At 39.2% G+C, this 17,930-nt stretch overlaps 1 protein-coding gene across 2 annotated transcripts in view; it reads left to right on the top strand.

The window, feature by feature from the left end:
• Nucleotides 1-17,930, top strand: part of COL4A3 (collagen type IV alpha 3 chain) — a 138,939-nt gene that overhangs the window by 100,467 nt on the left and 20,542 nt on the right. For both annotated transcript variants that reach the window (XM_087424747.1, XM_087424746.1), the window contains exons 27-37: nt 1,900-1,992; nt 2,629-2,733; nt 4,905-5,002; nt 5,556-5,706; nt 6,066-6,179; nt 7,425-7,592; nt 8,853-8,942; nt 9,306-9,440; nt 14,043-14,141; nt 15,032-15,121; nt 15,459-15,598. In XM_087424747.1, coding sequence (XP_087280873.1) covers nt 1,900-1,992; nt 2,629-2,733; nt 4,905-5,002; nt 5,556-5,706; nt 6,066-6,179; nt 7,425-7,592; nt 8,853-8,942; nt 9,306-9,440; nt 14,043-14,141; nt 15,032-15,121; nt 15,459-15,598 — 1,283 coding nt within the window. The remainder of the gene's footprint in view (nt 1-1,899; nt 1,993-2,628; nt 2,734-4,904; nt 5,003-5,555; nt 5,707-6,065; nt 6,180-7,424; nt 7,593-8,852; nt 8,943-9,305; nt 9,441-14,042; nt 14,142-15,031; nt 15,122-15,458; nt 15,599-17,930) is intronic.

The following is a 17,930-nucleotide window of genomic DNA, read 5'->3' as shown; positions in this document are numbered from 1 at the left end:
GTGGAAGTCAGTTATGATAAACAAAGAGGAGGCAAAAACCTATGAAATTGATCTTAAGAAGCCCCTTCCAGGACTCAAGGGCCCACTAATGTTATTGCAAATTTATTCTTTTTGATCTATAACCCAATAGACAATTTATAAATAAAACTTCAAAATATCTAAGACAAATGAAGAAAAGTCGTCTGATAATAGTTTTAAAGTCCCAGTAACTTTGCGATCCACACGTACTGAACATAGTTGCTGGATTCAGGAGAAATCTGATCCTCAATGTTTGTGGCGAAGAACACGGCAGAAGATGAGAATTGCATGTTACTGACAGTTTTAAACAAATAATGCCACCATGGTCATTTTTTACTTCTAAAATCACTTTAAAGGGTGAGACCCAATAAACCAGTGTTCTCCAAATCTTTTTATAATATCTTTCACCAGTAAAAAATTTTGAGTGTACATCCCCATAGTGTTCATATATATTACAAATTGTAGTCATGCATTTCTGTCCACACATATATGTAAAGTTTATTTTAAGATTATTTATATGTATTATTTTCTCACGTTCTTTTTTTTTTTGTGAGGAAGATCAGCCTGAGATAACATCCGATGCCAATCCTCCTCTTTTTTTTTTTTTTTTTGCTGAGGAAGACTGGCCCTGGGCTAACATCCGTGCCCATCTTCCTCTACTTTATATGGGACGCCACCATAGCATGGCTTGACAAGCAGTGCATTGGTGCGCGCCCAGGATCCGAACCTGCGAACCCCAGGCCGCCAAAGCGGAGTGCGAGCACTTCACCTCTATGCTACAGGGCCGGCCCTGCACCTTACTTCTGAGGCTGCTGTTCTAATCCAGGGATTGGCCAAATATGGCGGCCCACAGTCCAAATCCAGCCCACCACCTATTTATGTATGGCCCACAAGCTAAGAATGGTTTTTATATTTTTAAGTGATTGGGGAAAAAAACTTAATATTTCCAAAACATGAAAATTACATGAAATTCAAGTTTCAGTGTCCATAAATAAAGTTTTATTGGCACACAGCCACACTCACTCATTTACATCTTGTTTCTGGCTGCTCTCAAGCTGTCATGGCAGAGTTGAGTAGTCGTGACAGAGACCATCTGGGCCACAAAGCCTAAATGATTTACTATCTGGTCTTTTACAGAAAAAGTTTACTGACCCCTCTTCTAATCCATCTTTAAACCCTCTTCTATTCTTTCTAAATGTGAATTTTTAGTGAAGGACTCCATTGTCGTAAAATATATTATCAAATTTTTCCCATAATACTACTGTAAACCGATTTTTTCTATAAATATATGAATATATGGACAACGCTAATCACTAACATGTTTTTAACCTCGGCCACTGTGGTCAGAACATTATCTCAAATCTTTACCGGCTGGGTAGGCATGATTTCCCCGATGACACATGAGGAACTTATCAGAGAGGTTAGGAAATGTGCCCACGTTATAAATAACAGGGCCGAGATTTAAGCCCAGTTCAGCTTGTCAGGCTACATTCATGTGTTGTTCAATATACCGTACAGCCTTTCTGTGAAAACTAGTCACCCAATAAATAAACATCCTACCAGTAATCACCAACATTTAAGCTGAATTCCATATTATCAATTTTCTTTAGAATAGACCCTTTTTCAATAGACCAGCATATTGAGCTGTTAATTAAAACAAGACTTAGACAATACCAGATGTTTATAAATATTTGTTGATTGAATAGGAAAGAGTCTATGGGCTGGTCACCTTTAAGCAAGTTTTAAAGCCTGGGGAAGCAGAGCCTGCTTTTTATATTACTTGGGATATGTTTGTAAATAGCATGTAATCATATTTTTTTCTTCTGAACAAAGAAAAGCTTCAACATGCAAACCAATCTTACGATCATAAATTTTCTTAAGGTCCTAAGGGAGAATTCAATGTTTTGACACCAGTCCCCGGGCTCCCAGGATTTCCAGGGCCCCCAGGCCGTGCTGGCCCCCGAGGCCCACCTGGTGAGTATCCCATCTGCCCAGTCTGGTGCACGGCATTGGAGGGCACCCTCACCCTCCTGGAAAAATACTGTCCCTGTTATAAGGAAAAAATACATTCACTGGCTCCAAAAGAGAGTACAGGCCAGAGTCCTGTCAGATAGCAAGCCAACAGGTAGGGGACTTGCTGTTGTCCTTTGAGATTATTCAAATTATTCCTGTTGCTGCTTCTGATTCCAAAGGAGAATTGCTATAATTACTTAAGAGGAATTCAAGAGCAGAACTACCTTCATGGATTTTTGGTGGAGGAACAAGCAATGTTTGTCAGTGGTGAATCAGGATAGTTCCCACTGCTTCTTCATTTGAAAACTTAATTTCTTGCCAGTATGATCTAAAATTTAATTTTTCATGCATGGAAAGAGACTTATGTAGTTCAAGATATCTAGAATATTTCTTTTTAGGAATTAAATTATATTTTCAAAATTATTTGCAGCTCCTAATGATTAGTGCTTTGGTTAGGAGAAAGAGTATACAGTTGGGGTTATGTTAAAATTATTTCTAAACTTCCAAAAAGGTCTGGGAGGACACAGAAACTTAGACATTTTGTTCTAGGGCAAGATAAAGGAAAGTTGCTAATGTGGATGTATGTGTGTTTCTAAGGTATCCCTGGATTCGTAGGAAAATGTGATGATCCGGGTATTCCTGGGGCTGATGGTGAACCAGGAATTCCAGGAATTGGATTTCCTGGGCCTCCTGGACCTAAGGGTAAATTTTAAAATTTTTAAAAATAAGGTTCATTGTGGATATTTAGAAAATACAGGGGCTGGCTCCGTGGCTTAGCGGTTAAGTGCACGCCCTCCGCTGCTGGCGGCCCAGGTTCGGATCCTGGGTGTGCACAGACGCACCACTTCTCTGGCCATGCTGAGGCCACGTCCCACATACAGCAACTAGAAGGATGTGCAGCTATGACATACAACTATCTACTGGGTCTTTGGGGGAAAAATTAATTAATTAATTAAAAAAAAAGAAAATACAAATACATGTAATGAATAACATAGGAGATAGCCATAATATCCTTTAAAATGATGTGTCCCAAGAGTCTTAAATGGGAAAAAAATTGACAATAATGTTAGGCAGCATTCACATTGATTTATGCAATCTCATCTCGGTCATATTTTTCTAATGAATAGAAAAAAATGGGGAGGAAATTCATCAAAATGGTAATAGTGATTCTTCTTCTTTTTTTTTTTTTGAGGAAGATTGGCCCTGAACTAACATCTGTTGCCAATCTTCCTCCTTTTTTCCCTTTTCTTTTTTTCCCTCCCCAAAGCCCCAGTAGATAGTTGTATGTCACAGTTGTACATCCTTCTAGTTGCTCTATGTGGGATGCCGCCTCAGCGTGGCTTGAGGAGTGGTGAGCAGGTCCACGCCCAGGATCCAAACCGGCGAACCCCAGGCCGCCAAAGTGGAGCGCGCGAACGTAACCACTATGCCACGGGGCCGGCCTCAGTCATTCTTCTTGATTGTGGGATTATGAGGAATTTTTTGTTTCTTAAGATGTCTGCACTTTTTACATTTATACATTTCTTCACTTTATACATTTCTTTTATAATAAAAAAGGAACTATTAAATCACAAATAGCTGATTTCCCTCTATGCTCCAAAATAAATTACAGAAGTTATTTTCCTTTAGGGAAAAGTGTTCTTTCCCATCAAAGGGAAAACACTGCAAAGAAATCCAGATGCTGAGAACTTATTAATAACCCAAGTCTCCCCACTGAAAAACACAACAAAGTGTCCTGTCCAGGATGACATATGAGTCATCTCAGTCTCTGTGTTGTCATCAGATTTTATGATAATTTCATGTTTGTTTCAATTTTATTTAAAATGTTTGTCAAAATATAATCCCTCTTTTTGGTGCTTCATCTCTTGGATTAATATGTCATCAATGTTTATCAGACATCAGTTCTGCCCAAATATGGGAATATTGGTTTTAACGTACGAGTATTTGAAATGGAAAACATCGTCACATTTCTCATTTCCAAGAATGGCTTTGATGCCAATTTCTTGGATTTCTTCCTAATGCTATCTGAAGTAATGCAGCCTGTCCCATATTTTTGCCTAGTCCTTCTTGGACTCTGCATTAATAAATTGTATCTTAGTGTGTAACTCCTACGCAGTCACACTTTGGAAGGAGACTGTAAACTCTTGAGAACCAGAACTAGCCTAAGAGCTCCTTGAAAGTACAGATTCAAAATTTCCCAGTTGAACCTAGTGAATCCCACGAACTAAAAGTGAATTAAAAATTGATCAATAGGAGCATGAAAGAACTCTCTGAATGCAGCCTTACTTCATGGAGGTTTCCTTTTCCGAACCACAGAACAGAGAAAATGATGTGTGTGACTCCTGTCTCAATCCTCCTGTTATAAATACATAAGAGAGAAGTTACTTCATTACATTCAATGGACACTATAGGGCATTAGGGAGGAATTCTCCTGAGCAACTCGTGTTGAGAAAGGCTATCTGGGTGCTGGAAATGCTTTATATCTTGATCTGGGTCATGCTTGCATGCATATATATACACATGTAAAAATTCAGTTGGCTATACACTGTATGCAAAGTATACTTCAAAGAAAAAGTCAGCCAAATGGTCAACCAGTATCAGTATTTAAAGAATTGTTAAATTAAAATTGTAGCAGTGGTAAACAACAAAAATGGAGAAGGTCATTTTAAAAATTGGGAACCAACGTAATCTGATTGGGAAGTGAAATTTTTTTTAATTGGTAATTTAGCAGTTGGCTTTCTCATCATTCAAACTTTCATAAAAACATCTCTAGCTGCTTGCCTCATAAAAACATTAGATACAATAAGAGAAAAACTGCTTAGCATCTTTTAATAAGACTAATCCTACAACCTTTATTATTTTTTTCTCTGTAGGAGACCAAGGTTTTCCAGGATCAAAAGGATCACCGGGTTATCCTGGAGAAATGGGAAAGGCAGGGTTACCTGGAGAACCAGGCCTCCCAGGAGCCAAGGTCTTCAAGAATTAAAATTCAGTCTGATATGGGGGAGAGGAGGAACAATTACACTCGCCCACTTAAGATGCTCCTGCCAGGCGGGACATTCTGTGTGCAGAAATTATCGATATATTTGTAGATGATGATACATTATTTTTTTAAGTTTCTCTGAACCATCCCTCCCTTTAGAAAGGAAAATAGAAGAAGAATCTATTCTTCTTAATCTTCAGAAACATTAAGAGTATTTAAAACGGGAGAACGCTAGAAAGAAATGTAGATAGCTATGAAAAAACTATTAAAAGTAGCAACACCTAGACTATTTACAGAAAATTCCACAGTCTTCTAAAAAAGTGGAGGCTCTGAAGAAATTGTTAAGCGTAATTTTATAGAAAAGTCAGCAACTAGAGTTGAAAACGGAAAGTTGATGGAATGGTGGTGACTGTGTAAAAGGGACTTAGATCCTCTGTGATGGAAATATTATTTTCAAGTAAATAGCCCTAAAGACCAGTCAATAGCCAATAAGGATTTGGAAGCATTATGTAGTAAAACTAACATAATTTCTGTGCTATAGGGAGAACCAGGACTAGCCATGCCTGGAGAACCAGGAATACCAGGTTTTCCAGGAGAAAGAGGCATTTCTGGGGAAAATGGAGAAATTGGACACCCTGGACTTCCAGGTCTCCCTGGATTTCCAGGAACTGGAGGGCTTGATGGACCACGAGGTACAATAGCCAGTGTGATTACTTTTCTCCACTGTGAGCTCAGCTAAAATGCAGCAAATGGAGTGTGGAGGTGCTCAAGGGTGAAAAATTCTTCTCAAACAAACTTCTAGCTCAATAGATAGAATCTGTGGGGCCTAATTATTTTTCCATTCAACATTGCTGCCCTACCTTTGTTCCTTCTTTCCTTCTTCCTTCCTTCCTTCTCTCCTTTTTAATGAGTGTCCTCCATATAAGACATATTAATGGTGGTAAATATATGTCGGATTTAGGGGGAGAAAGTTACAGGACAATGACTGAGATAGCAATACTAGGATCTTGGGTTTTGGCATCTGAGTATATTCTTGGACTCTATTTTGCAGGGGATCCAGGGCAACCCGGACCACCTGGAGAAAAAGGACTCCCAGGAAGGTGCACAGAGGGTCCCAGGGGAGTCCAAGGACTTCCAGGCTTAAATGGATTGAAAGGGCAACAAGGTAGGAGGAGGGCCTCCAAACCAATCACCAGGTGGGCAGGTGATAGCATGGGCCTCCTGCTCTGACTTTGCTGCCTCACATGGGACCTGTCCAGCAACAAGTCCTGACCACTGTTCAATGGGAAATGTTATTTCAGAAATGTAAACTTCATTGTCATGGACTTGTTGCAGTGAGTACTACCTACAGAGGAAAAGAACTGAAGTTAATATAGTAGTAAAATTGGTTTGTGTCTTTTATGCAAGAAAATAGGAACACTGAAGGTATATTTTGATGTATACTTCCATATGTTTATATATATAAACTCGCAGAAAAAGTTTTACATTTAATACTTCCATTAAGATATTAAAGTGGTGGACCGGCCCCGTGGCCTAGCGGTTAAGTGCGTGCGCTCCGATGCTGGTGGCCGGGGTTCAGATCCCGGGCACGCACAGACACACTGCTTCTCCGGCCAAGCTGAGGCTGAGTCCCACATACAGCAACTAGAAGGATGTGCAACTATGACATACAACTATCTACTGGGGCTTTGGGGGAAAAATAAATAAACAAAATTATAAAAAAAAAAAAAAGATATTAAAGTGGTAAATTTATCCTGATTATTAAAATAGAGTGAATGTATGCAAAGATATGTGTTTAACAAGTTATAAACTAAAATACATAGTTGATTGCTTTGCAAGCAACATAAAAGAAAAGGTATAAAAATAAATTTAAATTACGCAGGCTAGATGGTTCAGATCATGGCAAACTTACTCTATCTTTTTGGCTCCTCTCAACTAGATCTGTGAACTATTTCTGGGAAGAGTCCTTTAGAACTCAGCTAATGCCTGTGGGCTATCATACTGTTTACATGTTCAGAAACAAATTTTTGGCCAAGACGTTAATTGTTATAGTGGTGCTATTATTGTTTCCAGAAGCATCTGGTGGCTCGCCTCCACGTGAGTGGCTCTATGTGTATTCTGCAGGTGAAAGACTGAGCCACAGTCATAAAGTGCAGTCCCAGGATGTGCCTGCAGGACTAGAAAATAAATCTAAATTCTACACTTTTATTACTGCATGAATCATTGAAACAGAGAATGTTAAAGCCAGAAGGGATCTTAGAAATTTTACAGAAGGGGACCTAAATCAATCAAGCAGATAAGTGTGTGGTTTGCCCAAAATCACAGAGCTAAATATTTAAAGCCATAAAATATTTCTGGAGTTGGTGGGGAACGCACTCGTGTGTTCATTCATTCATTTATTCATATATAGGCAGAAGAGGCGAAACAGGGCCAAGGGGAGACCCAGGTATTCCGGGCTTGGATAGGTCAGGATTTCCTGGAGAACCTGGACCACCAGGAATGCCAGGTCATCGAGGTGAGATGGGCCCAGCTGGTCAAAAAGGATATCCAGGAAATCCAGGATTTTTAGGGCCACCAGGTATCCCTTTTTGTGCTTTTATTTTTTTTTCTTCTGTCTTCTTCCACGTTTTCCTTTTAAAGTGGCTGTTTAAACTACAGATAGGCATAGGCTTTGGAATCTATGCCTCTCTTTCTGTTAGTATAAGTTTTTTCTTCTGAATTATCTGTAAGGAGCCACGGGGCTGGGACATGCGAGTGGTAGAATGATCACAATTCACAATTACCCAGGATATGACTATTTTTGCTGTGTCATCTTTTTTATATATTACTCCTAAAATATATTTGCTAGTATTTTGTTGAGAATTTTTGCATCCGTATTCACAAGGGATACTTACCGATCTGCCGTTTTCTTTTCTTGTGATGTCTTCGTCCGGTTTTGGTATCAGGGTAATGCCGGCCTTACAGAACAAGATGGGAAGTGTTTCCTCTTCTTGTGTTTTCTGGAAGAGTTTGTGGAGAATTGATGTTCTTTAAACATTTGGTAGAATTCACCAGTGAAGTCAGCCGGGTCTGGGCTTTTCTTTGTGGGAAGTTTTTAAATTCCTAATTCAATCTTTTCACTGGTTATTGGTCTGTTCAGATGTTCTATTTCCTCTTGAGTCAGTTTTGGTAATCTCTGCCTCCCTAGGAATTTGTCCATTTTGTCTAAGTTATCTATCTTTCTGGCATATAGTTGTTCATAGTACTCCCTTATAATTCTTTTTATTTCATCATTATTTTCATAGTTTGTATGTTTGGGGGAGAATATTCCAATAGTCCCCTCATGCCATAAAGACCTCACTGATCTCTCCACCAGAGAAGAGCCCAGAATAACAACTTAATCTGCAAATTATCCTTTCATTCATATCGTTGAGCTACTATCATGTGCCAACGCTGTTCCAGGCCCCGAGACACATCAGTGGACAAGACTCCCCTCCAACAGTGGAGGAGACAATCACAAATACGTTTAAGAACTAAGTTCAACTACAGATGAGTGCTATGAAGAAAATAAAATAAGAGAATATAACAAAGCTACTGATCAGGGGTTGGGAGGAGGGAATGCTCCAAAACTTCAACATATTCTAGTCTTATCCACAAATGTGATTTGCTATCAATAACTTCCACATACATGATGTAAAAAAGACCATTTACCGACCCATCGCAAATATGGTTATTTTCCTATTTAGCAAAATCATTCCTTCAACTCCCCATCTCTCTTTCTAAGTATAATTTAATTTATTTTATTTTGCTTTTCTCACTTTGCACAACATGTGCACTTTGTGTTAACTTGTTTCCATAGGTGAAAAAGGAGACATTGGGATGATGGGGTTTCCCGGAAACATTGGCTCTCCGGGGCCTCCTGGGAACCCAGGCACCCCAGGACAGAGGGGTAAGTGATAGACTATCTTCCCAGCCATCAGGAGGCATGAACAGTATTTGTTTATTTAGCAGCAAAATAAGTGACACTTTATTATTTGAGGGAAAATAGTTCCACGAGAACCATATATTTGATTTTGCAGATTTCGGTATTCCTTTTTCACATTTGAATGGAATCAGATTTTCTCCCTGCAAGCCTATACTACTACCCTCCTGTGGCTGCCTGTTTGGGGCAGCAATTTATCACGTTCTCTGCACTGTTAATTTTTTTGGTTTATTTGTTTTGTTTTGTTTTACGGGAAGCACTGTTAACTTTTGAAGCCTTAGGAGCTACTTAAAGAATTAAGGAGCTGATGTTGTTCCTCCTGTCTTTTAGGTAGCTTTGGCATTCCAGGAGTAAAGGGTGAGAGAGGACCCCCAGGAGCCAAGGGGGAGGAAGGAGACAAGGGAACTTCAGGACCTTCTCAAATATCCCATTTACTGGGGGACAAAGGACAACCAGGCCTCAAAGGTACAGACTTCCTCACATTTAGAACCAGAACATCAGAGCTGATTCTGAGACTAAGAAATTATCCAGGCAGATCCTTTAGTTGACAGATGGGGACAGGGAGGGCCAGTGTTTAATTTCCTGCCCAAGGTCACAAAGCATTTGGTGGCCAAGCTTGGACTAGAACTGAGTCTTGTGTGCCTTGCACAATGATATTGCTGCCCCCTTAATGCATAACTTTTTATTTCTAAGTTAATTCTGCATTTTGGTCTGCTGTATTTAAATTGTCACTAGTCAATGTTTTTTTCTTTTTGTTTTTTGGTTTCTTTGTTTTTCTCCCCAAAGCCCCAGCACATAGTTGTATATTCTAGTTGTAAGTCCTTCTAGTTCTTCTATGCGAGCCGCTGCCACAGCATGGCTACTGTCAGATGAGCGGTGTGGTTCCGCACCTGGGAACCAAACCCGGTCTGCCAAAGCAGAGCATGATGAACTTTAATCACTAAGCCATCAGGACTGGCTCAGTCACTAGTCAATTTTTAAATGATAAGCCTCAAATTCCCCTTTTTGCCAAGTATGGTGAAAATTAAACCCTTAAAAATGCCACATAAAACACTTTCCTGGCTGAAATAGAAACCTCCACCCTATTGCTACTTTATTCTTCCAGGATGAATTTTTCTGATTGCATCTAAACACTGTTTCTCATGGTCAAAATCCTTTGGAGAATAATTACTAAAAAGGAAGTATTTTTAATTAAAAATTAATGCCTCAGAAATGCTGTTAATTGTTAGCTGTAGCTTTTAGGCTAAAATTCAAACCCATTCAAATTATTTCAAGTTATTTGAGCACTTTCTACAACAGTTTTTGTTATATGATCAATACGACCAACATAAAATCGAATTTTAAGAGAGCCTGACTTGCAGTCTTCTTGATCAAATTTAATCCCAAGCAACTTTAGAAAAACAGGAATTGCTGGGTAAAACGAAACGTTTGCGAATCAAACTTTCATAGCAAGGAAAAAGAAAGGAAAAATATGTTTGAAGTTGCAAAACCATATCAAGTTTTGAGTAATTTGTAACCAATTTTGAGAAGTGAGATTATATTCAACAAATATTTATACGCTTGGCACACAAGGATTTATAGTCCAAGTACAGATTTCCTTGAAAAATTCTGCACAGCGTTCTGTAGACCACGCTAGAAAGACAGAATAGCTGTCTCTCCCAGAATCAGAAAGGATTTCACCCAAGTGACATCTGACCAGGATTCTGGATAGTGATTGAATCCAACTATTTGCCAACTTAAAAAATGGATAATCATTGGAAAAAATCAATTTATAGAAATTTTTTTTTCCATAAAGGAAAATTAGCAAGCAAAGGCCTTTGGGTAGTCTCCCATTCAATCTGGTGTCAAAGAGATAGTTTAGTACTGGATGCAATCAGAAGATTGTATTACATTTTTAGCAATTAAATAGAAAGTAAAATGAATTTTATAAAACTCTGCTAGAACTGGTTTAAGCCAAGATGTGAAAAAAAAGTACTGGCAGAAATGTCCAGTCTTCACAAACTATCTGTTAGACTGGACTATTCTAGATGGTTAGGCAATGTTGGAAATATTTTGAAAAAAAGATGACTAGCATATCTGTGCCTACATAAACTGAAATTTGGCTCTAACATCATGAATGTACAATGGGTACTAACTGACCATTAAAGAATTCCTTTTGTAAAGTGTAGAGGGACACCGCTATTTCTATGCTTCTAACACAGTACAACGTGCATGGAAGCTGTCCTGCACGTTTTCTTTTGGCCTTTCAAATGCATAACCAAGGAGCAGAGACTGAACAGAAACAACAAAAAGATCATACTATCTAGGCCTCTCTAATTTCAATAGGAGCCATTTTGTTATCTGAATTTCTAACTTAAAGACATCCAGTGTGAATGTGGGAGAGACATTGAGAGAACAAATAGCAGTCATTGTCCTCTCCTCAAGGAGTCTGCATGAGAGATTTAAGCATATATATGAAAAGATAATGAACAATACAAAAGGACCGCTATGTTATTTTAACACAAAAAGACCTATGTAGCGCTTACCATGTGTAGGTACTGCTCTAAATTTTATCAATATCGACTCATTTAATCCTTACAACAAGCCTAGGAGTCAGTTATTGCTATCATCCCATTTTACAGATGGGGAATGGAGAGGTCAGATTACCCAAGGTTACTCTGATAGGAAGTGGCAGAGATGGGCCTCACACTGATGTGGTTGGTTCCAAAGTCCATACTCAGCCTCCTCACTGTGCTGCCGGGTACCACTGACAGTGAGCCCGGAGGGAGATGAGGGAAGCAAAAAAACACAGCAACCAGGGTAGTCAGAGAAGCCTCCATGAAACAGGATTTAAATTGTGAGGTAGGATTCAGATGAGCAAATAGTATTGGTGGCTTAAAATTTTACAAAGGATCCCCTTGCTTCAAGAATTCAAACTTCTTAGATTGGCATACAAATTTATCACTTGCCCTTTGCTCGCCTCTCCAGCCACATGACATTTATTTACCCAACAATTATTTTTTAGTACCTATTGACTAGGCATTTTACTATGTCCTGAAGATACAGAGGTGAACAAAGCAGAGGTAGGTATCTCGGTCATGAGGAAACATACAGTTCAGTGGGGGAAAGAGACGTTGATGTATGTTAACATTTTATATATAGGGCCAGCTAGTAAATATCTTAGGCTTTGTGGACCACATGTGGTCCCTGCTGCATATTCTTCTTTGGTGTTTGTCTGTTTGTTCACATCCCTTTGCAAATGTAAAACCCGGGCCGGCCCCATGGCTTAGCAGTTAAGTGCGTGCGCTCCGCTGCTGGTGGCCCGGGTTCGGATCCCGGGTGCGCCCCGACGCACCGCTTCTCTGGCCATGCTGAGGCCGCGTCCCACATACAGCAACTAGAAGGCTGTGCAACTATGACATACAACTATCTACTGGGGCTTTGGGGGAAAAAAATAAATAAATAAAAATTAAAAAAAAAATCATTAAAAAAAAAGTCTACATTTAAAAAAAAAAAAAAAAGAAAATGTAAAAACCATCCTTAGCTCTCCAGCCATACAACGCCAAACCAGATTTGGCCTGCAGGCTGTAGTTTGCCAACCTCTAAAATACCAAAGCGAATGGATGCACTAAACAACATATATTTTTAGATTATGTTAAATGACATAAATGGAAAAAACAAAGATTATAGAAGAAAATAACCTAATCCCCTGCTACGCACCACTCCTTTGCATGTGCTATTTTCTTCCCTGGGAATCCTGTCCCATTCATGCTTTCTCTATCCAACTAGTTCCCACTTGGTCTTCAAGACTGAGCTAAAAAAATAATATCCCCTCTTCCGGAAATTCTTCCCTGTAGCATATTGTGCCCAACTCTCTCACAGAACTTATCACACTGGGCGGTAATAGTTTACTTGGCTGTCTCCCCAATTAAACACTAAAGGGAACATGATTTATTCATGTCTCCAGTACTCAGCACAAGACCTGTCTATTAATTAGGTATTCAATCCATATGTGAATGAATGAATAAATATGTAAGCAGGGAAACAGCCAAGGAAAGTAGATCTGCTTGAGAAGAGGCATAAAGCCAGACCATAGACAGATTGTAGAATGTGTCCAGTGCCAGAAGAAGGAGTTTGTAACTTATTCTGTAGGTAGTAGAGATTCAATGAATATTTTTGAGCAGGAGAATAACGTGATCCAAGCCACACTTTAGGGAAAGTAGGATGGTGTTGTGGGAAGTTTATGACTGTTCCAGCCTGCAGAACTGGGTTCAAATCCCAGTGTTACCACTGATTGACAGCATGACTCTAGATTAGTCCATTGACTTCTTAAAGTCTCAGTTTCCCCAATCTGGAAAGGCTAAAGAAGTAGACTGAGACTGCCTGAACATTAAATAAGATAAACAAAAGAAAAGAACGTCTGGGGGGCCGACCCAGTGGCGCAAGCGGTTAAGTGCGCGCCCTCCGCTGCGGCGGCCCGGGGTTCACCGGTTTGGAACCCCGGGCACCCACCGATGCACCGCACTGCTTGTCAAGCCATGCTGTGGCAGCGTCCCATATAAAGTGGAGGAAGATGGGCACGGATGTTAGCCCAGGGCCAGTCTTCCTCAGCAAAAAGAGGAGGATTGGCAGATGTTAGCTCAGGGCCGATCTTCCTCACAAAAAAAAAAAAAGAAAAGAAAGAAAAGATTGTCTGTCATATACCAGTTACTTAATAAATGATATTGTAATAAATGGATTGAGAATGGGATAGTCTGGACAAGAATAGTATAGTAGACGTCCTCTGTCATTAATTAAAAAAAAAAGAGCTATATTTAGGCCACTAGTTCTTGAAACGTTGGCTTATACTATACATATTATAATTGCTAGTGTCCTTTGAGAACTAACTCATGCCAAGCACTGTGTTATGCTTTACACATATTATCTCATTTAATTCTCTTTTTAAAAAGATATGAGCCCACAAGTACCCAGGCTCGTAACAAATACGCTATGCTGTATTACAATAATATCTCATAAATTGTAATCAGGATGTGGGTAAGTCCAATAAAATTCTAACTTGCATTTTTGATACGTGGTTTTTAACTTTAGGATTTGCAGGAGAGCCTGGGGAGAAAGGAAACAGAGGCATTCCAGGGTTACCAGGTTTCAAAGGACTCGAAGGGCCGCCTGGACCACCAGGACCACCAGGTAGAGCTGACTCTCTAATAGAAACATCATGTTCTCAGTCTTCCTAGATGAAAACATAACATAGATGTGTTTCTACACATATTGGGTTGAATATGAATTCTTCCCCAACAGTGTTTCAGCAGAAATTTGCTTCTGGAAGCAAACCAAAATGAAGGTGTTTATAGTCAGCCTGTGAACATGATGTAATCTATGCAGAAATAGAAGTACAATGATGTACACCTGAACTTTTTACAATGTTATAAACCAATGTTACTGCAATAAACAAAAAATTAAAAAAAATAAAAAATAAAAAATAAATATAGTCAGCCTGTATTAACTAAAAAATATTAACCTATACGAAGTTCTATTTTTGGACTCAAAATTTTATTTTATATTTTATTCAATATGTATTATAAACTATAATTTATACAATATCACATATCATAGAAGAAAACAAGATAATGCTTTAGAGGTTTTCAGATTTGCCTCTTTCTTTTTAGGACAAGTTATTGAGTTTGCAAAGTAATTTTTTAGACAATTAAAGTAGCCCCCTATTCACTATAACCCATCAGTGACAAAATATATTACATGGCAATAAAATTTCAGTGTTGCATTTGGTAATCTATCACTATATGGTCACAGGAGCCCTCTCTTTCCTGCGAGCATTAGTCCAAGGATGATTTTGATGTTTGAAATCTAGTCCTGCTGACGAGAATCTAACATTCTCTAATTTTACATTTTCTGAGTCCCCAGTCCCCTCCTTATTTGATGAAAAAGGCAGATAAACAAATACCCAAACCAGCTGGTCTGGCTGCTCTGGATTCATTCATTTGTGCAATCAACAAATATTTATTGAGCACCTTTCATGTCAGCAACTAGGAAGGGCATATGACCATTTATTTGTTCTCAAGGTCCCAGAGGAGATCCGGGCAGCACTGGGAATCCTGGAGAACCAGGACCACATGGTGCGCCAGGAAGCATAGGGAACATGGGGGTACCAGGTAATGCATAAAGTCCTGTTATGAGCCCACAAGCTCACCACGGGTCCCAATTCTAGATTTTCTGTGTTGTTTGTTGTTTTGGTTTTCCACTTGGTAGAAAGTTAGTATAAAACAACTAGATTTACTTTTAGACAAATGTACTGTGCACAACTAGAACACAAGTGAGAACATAAATATTTACTTTGTGTAAAAATCATCCATTATGACTACCTGATGTGTCGGGGATTCTGAGAAACCAACTTCTTAGGAGAAAGGTGGTTTGTGCAAAGGTCAGAAGTAGAACACTTCAAGATCCCCCATGTTCACCTATTTTACCTGATTTCTTTCCTAATTTCAGGTTCTAAAGGAATGAGGGGAACTTTGGGACTCCCAGGTCTACCTGGAAGACCAGGCCTCCCAGGTATTCATGGTCTCCCAGGAGACAAGGGAGAGCCAGGTTATTCAGAAGGTACAAGGCCAGGACCACCAGGACCAAAGGTATATATAGGCCACTGAAGTATTTACATTTTGGTGGTGGAGTGAGTCCCTGTAAATATCAGCAAATATCCAGATTCAATGTGGGCACAGAAAATTGACACTATTACTGTACTTTCAGGCAGTTATTTGGGTTTCGTTTAATGCTATCTCCACCACTGAAGATGCCTATCACACAGCTGTCAACTTCTGAGTTTATTCCCCCCAGTTTCAACCCCCAAGGAATTTCTCATAACTGTCTCTGCAATTTAAGTGCTCCCAGAAGGAGGCAGTGATCACAGGCCTACACAATCTGACAGGGCACGGTTTATTTTTCTTGTGATACAAAGTGGCCAGTCTCTGCTATGGACTCACCTCACACAGACTTATAAAATTAAATTTCTGGGCCAGCCTGGTGGCATAGTGGTTAAGTTGGTGTGCTCTGCTTTGGTGGCCTGGGATTCATGGGTTCGGATCCTGGGGGTGGACCTACATACCACTCGTAAAGCCATGCTGTGGCAGCATCCCACATACAAAAAGTAGAGGAAGATGGGCACAGATATTAGCTCAAGGACTATCTTTCTCAACCAACAAGAGAAAGATTGGCAACAGGTGTTAGCTCAGGGACAATCTTCCTCGCAAAAAAAAAAATTAAAAATAAATAAATAAATTTCCAAACCTTGTAATCAAAACCACTAGTCTTACTAAAACATAATAAAAGAGGTAAAATGAAATAACTTTAGAGCATCATTAAAAAGCAAACAAAATCCTCAGATACGTACATTTATCTTTCTTAACTGTTTTAGAACTTTAAGTATTTTCAGTCCATTACGATTTTTCATCTTGTTGCAATGTTCTCAGTGCTCGTGCTCTGTCAACTGGAGGTTGGATGTGAAAGCCCTCACTAGTGTGTTGGACCAACCAACAACCAAATGTCTCCTTGGGGCTCAGTTGTTTGTTTAGGTTTATTTTCTTCCAACCTTTCTGTGCATAGCAGTTACACTAAGAGCCAGAGCTAGATCACTAGAGAATAATTAATAGAAATTCCCATAAATGAGAGGTTTTAACATGGGATTCCATGGTCCCCTTGGGGAGTCTCTTGGATCCAAAGAAGCCCACTAATACCCTGAAATTGAATGCAAAATGTTTGAATGCAAATTTTTGTAGGAGAAAGTCTGTATTTTTCATCAGACTTTCAAAGTATATGACTCCAAAAAATATAAAAATTGTTACTCAGGGGACTTTCTCCCTGACTCTTTTTGGGTTTTTTTTTTTTTGGTGAGGAAGTTTCGCCCTGAGCTAACATCCGTTGCCAATCTTCCTCTTTTTTTTTTTTTTTTCACTTGAGGAAGATTTGTCTTGAGCTAACATCTGTGCCAATCTTCCTCTATTTTGTATGTGGGAGGCCTCCACAGCATGGCTGATGAGTGGTGCATAGGTCCACACCCGGGATCCGAACGGGCAAACTCAGGCTGCCAAAGCGGAGTGTGCAGAACTTGAATCACGTGGCCATGGGGCCGGCCCCTCCCTGACTCTCTTTTGAGCCAATAAAATACCACCTTTCCTAAAGATTTCCACCCATCATGTAGTCCATGATTTTTGTGACAACAAAAAGAAAATTATTAGAAGCCACACAGACCCAAGATAGTAACCCTTTATTACTTGCAACACAAACAAATATCCTCTGCCCTTTGTTTTTAGATTAGGTCCTTGGAAAATCAGGGAGAGACTTGTTCCACTGAGATATTTTTTCAATGAGGAATCGTATTTGACTTAATTCACATTCAGTTAATTAATAGTTTCATTTAGATTTAGGGTTTTCACAGGTAGCCACAGAAGAAATTTTTAGAACTGTGCATTGAACACAAAATGAGCTAGTTTTATCATGCTGGCAAATCATAGTAACAGTAGTATATTTTAATGAGCTACTATAGAGATTTTGTAAGTCACTATCAAATCCTTATGTGCTGGCTTATCATAAAACCGAAGTACAGATTTAATGAATATTAAATCATTGAAAATTTTATTTTACATGTGGTTGACATACATTTATCTGTATGCATAGTATTTGTAGGACACATATGCATTTGGTCTATTTCTTTCTTACTCCTGAGTTAATTGTCACAATTTGGAATTACACATTTGTGTGATTATTTAATATCTATCTCCCACTGGTCTCTAAAGTTCCAGGAAGGCAGGGACTGTGTATATCACATATCTGTACATGGTTACCATTATATTCCTGGTGAGAGCCGGCTTCACGGGCATGCAACCCGTGTGGACACAGAGGTCCACTGCTAAGAATGACTTCATGCTTGATTTCATGCTCTGCTGTTGCTGTCTTGGATCGCTTTAA

This window comes from Ceratotherium simum, chromosome 37, assembly GCF_057802395.1.
Source record: "Ceratotherium simum simum isolate JZ-2026a chromosome 37, ASM5780239v1, whole genome shotgun sequence".
NCBI lineage: Eukaryota > Metazoa > Chordata > Mammalia > Perissodactyla > Rhinocerotidae > Ceratotherium > Ceratotherium simum.
This window is presented reverse-complemented; position numbering and strand designations above follow the sequence as displayed.